This window comes from Eleutherodactylus coqui, chromosome 4, assembly GCF_035609145.1.
Source record: "Eleutherodactylus coqui strain aEleCoq1 chromosome 4, aEleCoq1.hap1, whole genome shotgun sequence".
NCBI classification, from domain to species: domain Eukaryota; kingdom Metazoa; phylum Chordata; class Amphibia; order Anura; family Eleutherodactylidae; genus Eleutherodactylus; species Eleutherodactylus coqui.
Window position 1 is genome coordinate 234,073,958 of NC_089840.1, and position 11,590 is coordinate 234,085,547.

Below are 11,590 nucleotides of genomic sequence, written 5' to 3' on the forward strand. Positions count from 1 at the left end.
ACTGATATTAGGAGACTACATTTGTACTCAGTGGGGGTCAGATAACTGAAAATTTTTGTTAGAATATCCTTTTAAGATTATACAGATATAGATCAGAGACTTTGGGAATTATGCTGATATAAGGACACCCAAGTTCTCAAGACTATTGGGGTCCCTATGATATGCAATAAAAAGGGGTTGGCTAAGAAAAAAACTTCTTTGTGAAAATGAGTCCCCTGTGTGAAAGGAATGGCTTATACTTGCCTCTCCCCGCTCGTCTTCCACCTGCAGCCCAGTCTACTCACTGATGTGGTGTTTACAGGCTGCAGCAGCCTGTGGCATCCCAGGAACAGGCTGCTGCAGCCTGTAAGTAAGTCAACAAGAAAGCCCAGTGCTGCAGGTGGGAGACTAGTGGGAAGAGGCAAGTATAAGCCATTTGATTCTTTCCACATGAACCAGTTTGATCTTTGGCAATCCCTGTAATGTCTATGATGGGAAAATACCAATGTGCTTGAAGCAGAAGATATAAAATAGCTTCCATTACCTTCCTTCTCTCTTGCAGATGAAGACCTGGAAGAGAAGATTCTTTATTCTAGATGAGAACACAATAGGATATTTTAAGTCTGATATGGTAGGAATAATACCATCGTTTGGCTTTCATTTGCACTGGGCAGAAGTATTTTTCCATTTGTTGAACTTTCATCTAAGTTAGGTGTTCATAACTTATTCCATGTGTTTTCCTGTAGGATAGAGATCCACTTCGTATGATACAGCTGAGAGAGGTGCAGAAGGTGCAGGAGTGCAAACAAAGGTAAGAATGGACATCATTTATCCCTGTGAGTGCGGCCAGAAGAGGATGAGGGCCGCAATGACGACAAGAGAGCCGTATAGTAGACTGGGTTATGGAACCCTGTATGCAAAACCGGTATTAAACTTCATGTTTTTTTTATTTTGTCGTCACGACTTGCATTAATAGGCTGCCATTCTAGTGCTGCCTACCACATATAGCAGAACCTGGACATATTCATTTCAGCAGAAACTTTTTTTTTTTTTATGCTAATTGACTCAAGTCATGGAGGTGGGCCACATGAGCCCCAAGTCACAGCTTTCAGGAATGATGCACGCCCACTCCATATATTAGCTATAGTACCCATAGGGTGATTTCAAAAGAATGGCGCAAAAGTAAAGCTGATGTCTTTATACATTAATTGATATACAGCCAGAATGACACAAAAAGTTAGAAAAGCCCAAGTTTTAAGGCCTCGTGCCCACGGGGAAAATCAGGGCCGGCGCGGATTCTCCATGCAGAATCCCGCAGCGGGTCCCTCCTTTCCCGGGGACATGAGGCTAAAAATAAGAATAAACTCACCTGCCCGGACGCTGCGTATCTTCCCTCCGGCGCGGCTGGATCTTCTTTCTTCGGCTCGGCGGATGTGCTCAGCATGCCGGCAGCGTGCTGCGCGCATGCGCCGGGCACATCCACCGGGCCGAAGAAAGAAGATCCGGCCACGACGGAGGGAAGATTCGCAGCGTCTGGACAGGTTAGTTTTAATTCTGGTACGGGTGTCCACGGATCCGGACGGCTTCGACGGGCTTCAATAGAAGCCTGCGGGAGACCCGCACTAAAATGGAGCATGTTGCGTTTTTTTTCCCGCACACGGATCCGCGCCTGAAGGGAAAAATGACACCCGCAGGTATTTAACTACCTGCGGGTGTCCAATGCATCCCTATGGGGCACGGATCCGCGTGCGGGAAAAACGCTGCCGTTTGTGGGCGCCGTTGTGATACTTGACTACTACCTAAAATAACGCATCTCCTCTGCAGTGAAATTGATAACGGAGGATATGCCGGGCCATGTTTGGGCAGAACTAAACTACTGACTTGACATGCGTCACAAACGACGCCCACATCTTGCATCATTAAAAACGTGAAGAGTTCTTCTATCCTTTCAAGTCATTCTGGCTGTTGTACATCACTTCCTGTATGAAGAAATCCGCTCTACTCTTCCACCACTAGTTTGGAATTTCTTCATAAGCCAGTACAGTATCTATGAGTCTGACCAGCTACACCACACTCAGTGACAACATGTGGGATAACAAAGTTTTTTTTCTTTCTCCGCAGTGACATAATGATGAGGGACAATTTATTTGAAATAGTAACGACTTCCCGGACGTTCTACGTGCAGGTAAATGGTTTCTGTTGATAACATGTCAAAAACTACACCTATTTTGAAGAGGTTTCTGATTAAAGAAAGTGATTCTAGTTCCAGATTTTATGTGCCTTTTGTGACAAGAACCATGGTCAATATCGGTCATACAAGATTTTATTCAATGTATTCTGATGTAAACCTAGGAGTGTTCAAAGTGATTGCCATGGATGAGACCCATTTTTCTTTTTAAGCTCCTATGCCCCCTCTAGTGGTGACTGCAAGTGTTTAGCTTTGTGGCGTAGAATTAAAGGGTATTGTATGTTCGCATAAGTGTTCAATTTTTCTGTTCCGTCCTGAGAATCTTTAGCACTCTTAGTGAATGGAGCGCAGTGCACCAGCCCGACCTATGCTTCATTTGGGGGCTGACCAGGACCCCCTTCTCATGATCAGTGGGGGGCCCAATGATCGGACCCCCACCGAACAGCTAGTTATCCCCATGGATAGGCAATAACTTGTAGGAACTAGAAAACCCCATACTTGGTCTGCAGACTCTTCTACATCCAGATTTCTGTCTGCGGGAGGGGTGATCCCAGCACTGATCAGCTGCTCTCTCACAAATGAGCACAACTCGCCCTCCTTTTTCAGAGATTGTGTAGTAGAAGCAAGCTCACTCAAGACTAGTCTGTGTCTCAATCTTTTGAGTAGTGGATGGTCCGTTCCCCTTTGATGCTAGGAGCAGAAAATTAACCCCTTCATGACGTGGCCTATTTTGGGCTTAAGGACGCAAAAATTTTTGGCGGATTTTCTTTTCCGTTTATCAAAAGTCATAACCTTTTTATTTTTCCGTCGACGCGGCCGTATAAGGGCTTGTTTTTTGCGTGGCGAACTGTAGTTTTTATCGGTGCCACTTTTGGGTATATAGACTATATTGTAAAACTTTTATTTTTTTTTTTTATGATAGCAGGGAGAGAAAACGCATCAATTCTGCCATAGATTTTTTTATTTCTTTTTTACAGCGTTAATCATGCAGCATAATTGAGACATTCAATTTTTTCTGCGGACCGGTACGGTTACAACGATACCAAAATTCTTGCATTTTTTTTTAGGTTTTCCCACTTTTCTGCAATAAAAACCCTTTTTTTTGGAAATCTTTTTTTCTATTCTAAATCGCTGCATTCAAAGTCCTGTAACTTTTTTATTTTTCGATGTATGGCGCTCTATGAGGGCTTTTTTTTTGCGAGACGAGCTGTAGTTTTTACTGGTACCATTTTGGGGTACATATGGCTTTTTTGATCACTTTTATTGCGTTTTTAGTGAGGCAAAATCCTAAAAACTAGCATTTTGCCTCAGTTTTTTAGCGTTTTTTTTCCGTGCATAGTCAAAAGCATGTGCAGCTTATTGTACGCGTCGTTACGGACGCGACAATACCAAATATGTGGGGTTTTATTTATTTTTTTTACCTTTTTTTTTATGCTAATCTGAGAAAACATAAGAAATGGTTTTTTTACTCTACATTTTTTTAATTCATTTTTTTAATCTTTGTTTTTTTTACACTATTTTAGTCCCTCTGAGGGACTTTAACCACTGCCCTGATGATCGCTGTCATAAGGCATGGCAGAGCTACTGCTCTGCCATGCCTTATCTCTTATACAGCGATCTCAGGCATAGGCAATACAGGACGCCAGTGTCTGGCATCCTGTTACCATGGTGACAGGCCGGGCTCTCGCGATGTTATCGCGAGAGCTGGCCGGAGACACAGAGGGAGTCCGCTCCCTCTATGAACTCTTTGAATACACGTGCGTATTTATCATTGCATAGATTTTAACTTTTATTGTCTTTTCTCTTATTTCCCACAGGCAGACAGTCCTGAAGAGATGCACAGCTGGATCCGAGCCATATCTGGTGCCATTGTAGCACAACGTGGTCCAGCCAGATCCGCAGCCTCCGTAGGTTCCATCCTCTTGCAATAATGCACAGATAGGGCTGCAGAGCACACCATTACTTCTGGCTCAGTTCCCACCTTCCTTTCTTATATATTTCTGTTCTGTGTACTGAATTGTCCTTTGCAGCTTATTGCAGGTCACTCAGTATGGTTCTCACTATCCTGATAAAATCCCATGGCTGATCTTCTCAAGCATATGATGTGCCCATGGGTGTGAGGTCTAATCCGGTGGTTATCTTGTGGTTGGCCAGATGGTAACCTACAGATGCCCACAATGCTGTGTCAGATGCTGTAGTTGTAAGAGGGTTTTTTTTTGCCTTCTGGGAACGAAAGTTCAGTAGGTGGAGTTGAGCAGCCGAGGGCAAAGTTATTCATTAGTTTCCAAGAATTCCTGGCACAGTGGTTTGTGCGGTCGTCTTGTGGAACAATGCTATGTATTTAGAAACCAACAGTTGTCTTCATTTTTGGCATAAGAAGTCATGAGCTTTTGGGTTTAGTAGTTTTAGTAGCTACTTTATAGCATGGAACATGGTGTTAGACTGCTTTCACACCTGTGTTTGGGTCAGTTCTGGGTTTCCGTCTCTTTGTTCCATGTTTGGAGGAGAGAAACTGAAAAAAAAAACTTTAAAAAAAAATCCCCCCCCCCCCCCCCCCACCCCACCCTTGTCACCATTATTTCAATGGGGTTTTAAAAACAGAATGGCTTCCAATCTATCAAGATTGCATCTTTTTTTTTTTTTTTTTTGGTTGCAGTCTGTAGCGATGTTGGATGTGAAGGAAGCACTGATTAAGGGAAGCCCTTTCTAAAATATCTCAGTAATGACAGGAGCAAGCCAAGTGAACGACACATTACCAGTAGAAAAATGTTAAACGCCAAAAGTGAGTAGCACTCACCTGGTGTGACCAGTGGTACCACAAATAGGGATCACATTTACTACCAGAATCCTGGCCAGTATAAAAAACAAGTCCTAGTAAACCCTTGTCATAGTTGGACATCATTCAACTTCTGCTACAACCCTGTGAACCAGTGCAAGAAATGCAAAAAGAAAACTCATGTACCGGCGCTCAAAGGTATTGTGATAAGTAAGGATAAATAAAGGGTTAATGCCACCAGATATAACTCGCATGTAAGGGGGCTGTAGGTCCTCCCAACTGCCCCTATGCAGGTCCACAATACAGGAGTATCCATCAAGAGCAGTAATTCGCACACAACAATCAGGAGCACTTGATATGATACATTTGGTATACCTTGTGGATCCGATAAATGATTGTCCTATCTAATATTAACTACATTATTGTAAACCTGGATGAGGGGCATTTTAGAAGGACGTAATGCCTCCTCTTATGTGAGTTGTGTGGTGGCATTAACCCTCTCAGCCTTGTTTATACTGTATGCAGAATTGATCATGCGGAAAATGGACCTAGACGAATTGGAAATCGTGGTGGAAATAGGTGGAAGAAACATCAACAATCTCCGTTATGCAGATGAGGCAACTCTGTTTGCAGAAACAGAAGCAGGTCTGAAGCAGCTGATCTGGAAGATTAAAACGGAAAGTGAAAAAATGGGCCTTCACCTGAATCTAAAGAAGACTAGAATTATGACAACTGCAAAAAATGGCCAAATTCAAATCTAAACTGACAATGAGGTCATAGAATATGTGAGACGTCCTCTTCCTTGGCTCAAAAATTGACCAGGCTGGAGAATCTCTGCCAGAGAGATAAATCGTAGGATAGCATTGGGATGAAGACTACATCTGGAAAAGTAGTTATACCTGCATCGCAACTAAACGCAGAATGGTGCAAACCACCGGTTTCCCTATAGCCATGTATGAATGTGAAGGCTGGACTGCGAAAAAAGCTGATAGAATTGATGCATTGGAGCTGTGGTGCGGGTGAAAGCTGCTGTGTATGCCCTGGACGGCGAGAGTAACAAACAGAAGTGCTGAATCGTATAAGACCCGATCTATTACTGGAGGGGAAGATGGCCAGACTCACGGATTTTGGCCATGTAATGCGAGCAGAGTCGCTAGAAATGTCTATAATGCTTAAACAGATCAGTGGCAGACCTGGTGCCAAAGAACACAATGGCTGATACTGTAAGAGCGGATACTGGCATGGATATCCCACAACTGAAAGAAGCAGTGCAAAACCGAAAAACATGGAGGGAGCTCAACTTTAGGGTTGCCGAGGGTTGTGAACGACTAACAACAACCTTTACCCTTTCCTTATTTACTACAGCACCCCTGATTGTCCTTTTTTTTTTTTTAAGTGATGTATCCCTACTAGAGATAAGCGAGCCTACTCGGCCACGCCCCTTTTTCGCCCGAGCGCCGCGATTTTCGAGTACTTCCGTACTCGTTTGAAAAGACTCGGGGGGCGCCGTGGGTGAGTGGGGGGTTGCAGCGGGGAGTTGGGGGGGAGAGAGGGCTCCCCCCTGTTCCCCGCTGCTCCGCCACGCCTCTCCCCGCCCCCTGGCGCCCCCCCCCCCCCCCCCCCCGAATCTTTTTACCCGAGTACAGAAGTACTCGAAAATCGCGGTGCTCGATCGAGTAATTACTCGAAACGAGTATACTCGCTCATCTCTAATCCCTACCAATCAACTAGCATGAGTAGTGGAGTCTAGAAAACCCCTTTAAATAAAGAGGCATTTATGCAAGTCATGGTTATCCTGCCAGTGCGGGAGCAGTTCTTTTCAGCAGTTGCCCACACATAGAGGGAAATCCCAAATGATGACCTACGGACAAGGGTAGCCTTCTGAAATGAAGGAAGGTTATAAAAGCATTTTTTTTTGTTCTCCGTCTATTAAAACGTATGACTGCTGTGTAGTCTGATCCTGCAGTCAATACTACCTGCCATTTGTTCCCTATGTTTTTCTATTGTATATTTAGTAGGTTCTATTAAAAAAAAAAAGTCTGACCAATGCAAAGAAATGTGACTGTAGGATCAGACTACACAGGATTCATTTGTAGTCTGTTACCATGGTGATGCGTAGCTCCGAGCTGTAGAATCCAAAGACATTTTAACCAAAACCTACTGCAAAATTGTTCAGTTTTCTCATTCGTGTATTGGAACAAAAAAATTGGTTGCAATGTTACACCTACCCTTTAAGACTACTCAGAAAATTGTCACTTATGTTGGTGAGGACTTTAAGTTGACTAGCTTAAAAACTATAGCCGTTTGCACAGGATAATCCCACCTCTGTAAACCCTGTTTTCATTTTCAGAAATGCAATAATTGCGTCTAGTAAGTTAATTCTTTTTGTAGTTACCTTTCTTACCTTTTCACAACTATCTCTAATTTGTATCTTTCAGTTTCTCTTTCGTCTCCTCTTCCTCTTATCTTCCTCCTTCTACTCTCTTTAAGGTGTTTTTAATTCCCACCCTGCCCTGTCTCCCCGCAGATGCGACAGGTCAGACGTCTTTCAAATCCCTGTATTCCGAGGTACATGGGCAGCAGTGCATGCCCACAATACTAATTGCTGCCTCTTACCATGTAACCCACCTCACATCCGCATAACTGCCATCCACTAAACGCATCAGCCCCCACAGTGTGCCTTGTACCATACCGCACTGTATTGTATTCTACTTGCATGCTACATGTGGAGACGGCGACCTAGCATGCCTCATTCTGTGACAATACCGAGTGAAAGTCTCATTTTGAACTGTCTGCTTTGTGTTACTCATAACCTTAATGCCTATTGCAGTTTTGCTTCCACCTGCCTTGAAGTGGTAAGTAAGGGTTTGCGGAACAATTAGGCGTCTTAAGATGTCCACACACTTTCAATAGCTGTTGGTTTAACCCTTTCCAATCCAATTTTGGATTCAGGGTTTCCTAAAAGGCTTCCATCTGCTGGCTAAAGCCAGTGTGTGTGCACCAGAGAGGCTCCAACAACGGAGTGGCTGGCAATAGACGGTAAGAATACCCTGTCAGATGTCTTCTGACATTGGAGCTGTGCAAGCTTCAATCAGAATATAGGAAGACGTCAGACAGTGGATTGGAAAGGGTTAATGAATCTACCATATGCATAAACACTTGGTTCAGCTAAGCATTTGTGTGTCTTACATGGGGACAGTGGAGAAAGGTGCTGTGACCGATGGCTTATCTTCAGCCTCGTGTGGCGCAGAGTGCTAAGGCAGCAAAAATGCAGTGCTAAGCTCTCGCTCACAACCTGAAGGTTGCGAGTTCAGCCACCACGTGGTTCAGGTAGCCGGCTTAAGGTCGACTCAGCCTTCCATCCTTTCAAGGTCGGTAAAATGAGTACCCAGCTTGCTGGGGGAGGGGGGGGACGACAAACGCATCAGGCATTGAAATTCACATGTCGGATCCTTCTTTCCCTGCCATCATCTGTCCAGGGTGAGTCGGGAGGCCATCATAAATATGCGAAGATTGTCCAGTTCTGCCAAAAATGGTGGGTTCAGACAGCTTTGCAGAAAATACTTCTTTTAAGTGGTGCCATCTCTTATCCTAAACACAGGAGAGAATACTCTGGCTCGTGTCCTCGCCTACCATGCTTTTTGCAGTTTCCGACTCACTTTCACTCACTCTTGGCTGTTTTGCTGAAGATGGTTACAAAAATGTACGCAATCTCACTGTTACTATCTCATCGCCTACTCCATTTCATTTACAGGAGACTCCCTCCTCATACTCCGAGCTCAACTCCTCTCTTCGCTCCTTCAGTCTCCCTCACGCGGCCGCCCGAGTTCAGCACTCTGACCCCGGGCCTCCTTATCGGAACAGGGATGACTCTAACACCATTACCAAGAACCAGTCAGGACGCCCCAAGATCCCGGCTGTCTCTGCAGGAAACCAGGCTAGCAAAATGACTCCTTCGGTGCCCACGTCCACCAATCTGTTCGAACCGGGGATGGTGGACCTAGATGATGCCAGCTTACCAGTCACCGATGTCTGAGGCCAGTACAAAGATGTCCGAAATGACATCCGGAAAACGTACAGCTTCACCGTTTTTCTAGTTTTCACGTCTTCTAATGCACAACCTCCTCGTCGTCCTGACCTACCGTTTACTTTCCAACCAGTGGTAAGGAATGATTTTAGGTTTTGTTCCACCAGCGAAGTAAGATGTTGCAGCACATTCCCAAAAATCAGGAACTTTCTTCTACTGCAGCCAAAGCGAGAGAGGATTGACTGTTGCCCGTTCTCTGGAGCTGTGTGACACCGGTCACTAAATGAGAGCATGCCACATTGGGCATGGAGTGCCTTTCTTTTGCCCTTATAGCGGTTTTACTTGCAAAGTAATATTAGCTCTTGTGCCATAGCCGGCACAGGCACCTTAGTGCGAGATATAAGATTTGGTGTTTTAACGGATTTTTTTTTTTTTTTAAGAATCTGCAAAAAGGTATTTTCATGTCTAAACCTTTGCTGCAATGCAATAAACGCCTGTCTGCAAGCAAAGAAAGCTGGACCACTGTGAGTTAACTCGATCCTGACCTCCTGCCACCATTCCTTGTCCCCATCATGTATTGCACATTTACTTTCAGTGCCACTCTTAGGGGGAAGAAGTGCTCTTGCGATGGCATTTGGAATGGATTTTACCCCATTTATTACTTTTTTTTATTTTTTTTTAAGTTTTTTTGTGAACTTTACTCTCACTGTGCCTGTAGTCAAGAAGATATAATGGCTTATTTCGTGAAGTTTCCTGGAGACCATTTTTTTTTTCTTCCTGCACTGTTTTTTTTTTTTTTTTGTCTCCTTGTCAAGTGCCTGCTGATTCCTTGTGTTGAATCTCATGTGGTGTAAGACTGTAGTTTTGTGAACTGCTGATACTAACAAGTCTGCTGTAACCATGTGCTTCCATCTGTGACTCAGATATGACAAATCCCAAAGTTCTTGTAATTTTCTTATAATACATGTGGGTAGCGGGGTCTAATTTATATAAAAAAAAAAAAAGAAAAAATATATCTTCAATAGTGTGCGTGAAATGCACTGTTTTTGTCTATCACTTCAAATAAAAAATATATCCGTTTTCATTAATGTAGTGTTTCTTTACAAGCCGAAGCCCGCAGCCAATTGTTAATTTAACCCAATGGCAGGTACTTGCTGCCTCCAGTCCAGTGATCCAGCACTGCAGCACCACGATAGTCCTGGACTATGATGGTGGAAATCAGGCAATTTACTGTCAGCGAATCAGAGGCCTTGGCGTCACCGTTCCAAACTCCTGGCATTATGGCGCCCGGGTGTGAGTGCTAATGCCAGAAGAATGGATTGTGACCCTGCAACGTCTGATTGGTAAGCAGTGGACACCTGACTGCCGCTGCTATCTGAGGGAATTGCTGCGCTGGATCGCTGGGGTAGAGGAAGGAAAGTACCTGCTTGTTGTTAACATTACAACCAAAGGGGTCAAAACTATAAAAGTTCATTGTAACCTGGCAGTCCATGTTTAATGTTATAAAAGCAATGGAATTGGTATGTTAATGCTGTGTTGTGCAATTAATGCCGGGCTCACGCGACCTTACAGCATATTCCACGCGAGTGAAACTGCCATAGGTGGCCATGTTGCCACTTGTGTGCGAAGTACACGCACAAGAAAAATCTCAGCGTGCTAGATCTTGTCATGTATTGCATGCGCATACTACAGCCATGTACGGCAAACGCAGTGTCATTACATATTTACGTGCTTCTAGTGGGTGGCACACCGCGAATCGCGTATCTGTGTGCATCACACGGTTGGCAGCAGGACATTCAAGATCCAGTCTTGTCGGTCAACACCAATCTGGGGCCGGGTCTTCCATGGAGTGAATACTTAATAGCTTGGCCATCCGGGCGCTGGACACAAGAAGCGGGCATGCGATATACAGGGTTTTATAGAATAAGGTGCAGCGTTGGGGGTTTAATTACAAACAAGCTACAAAAGACAGGCACACAATCCACACATCGCTGAAAGGAGGAAGGTTCTTTTTTTTTGTTTTGTTTTGTTTTGTTTTGTTTAATTTTATTTTAGTTTCATTTTCTGCCACATCGCAGCGCTTGGCGTCTCATTTACAGTTTTATGGTCCCTGAAGTGCGTGGGGTATTACGCATACAACATAGGTACAATGGATCGTACGACAAATGAGCTTGTGACGAGGCGGCTGTATTTTTGGGACACAAGAATTCATGTTGTACTTGATCAATGGATTCACACTCTCTCTCTCCTGTCATGTCGCCATTTTCCTCGAAGTTGTAAACCTCAAGAAGCAGCGCTGCGTGGCGGATAATGGTACTTGCTGGTTTATCATTAAACCTTCCTCTTTTTAGTGATGTGTGGATGGTGTACCTGTCTTTTGTAGTTAAATCCCCAAATCTGCTCCCTTTTTGAATAACCCTGTATATAAACCCTACGTTTTATTGTATACACAAGTCCAAATATGGGTATGAAATGCGTTGCTTACATGGACTTGTGTATACAATAAAGGCTACTGTTGGTTTATGTGCATCACCGGCCCATATAGCGATTCAAAGCTATTTCTTGAGATGCACTTCGGTGGTAGCACAGCAGAAACTATATGGCCGCAAAACATGAGCAA

At 44.1% G+C, this 11,590-nt stretch overlaps 1 protein-coding gene across 3 annotated transcripts in view; it reads left to right on the forward strand.

The window, feature by feature from the left end:
* PLEKHA1 (pleckstrin homology domain containing A1) overlaps positions 1-10,054 on the forward strand; it is a 41,370-nt gene extending 31,316 nt beyond the window's left edge. Inside the window, exons 8-13 of one of the 3 annotated variants that reach the window (XM_066600880.1) lie at positions 542-610; positions 726-790; positions 2,101-2,164; positions 3,985-4,074; positions 7,434-7,511; positions 8,698-10,054. In XM_066600880.1, the coding sequence (XP_066456977.1) occupies positions 542-610; positions 726-790; positions 2,101-2,164; positions 3,985-4,074; positions 7,434-7,511; positions 8,698-8,979 (648 nt within the window). In that variant the 3' untranslated portion in view covers positions 8,980-10,054. The remainder of the gene's footprint in view (positions 1-541; positions 611-725; positions 791-2,100; positions 2,165-3,984; positions 4,075-7,433; positions 7,512-8,697) is intronic. The other 2 variants (XM_066600879.1, XM_066600878.1) reach the window with 2 other exon arrangements.
* Positions 10,055-11,590: the final 1,536 nt, after the last annotated feature.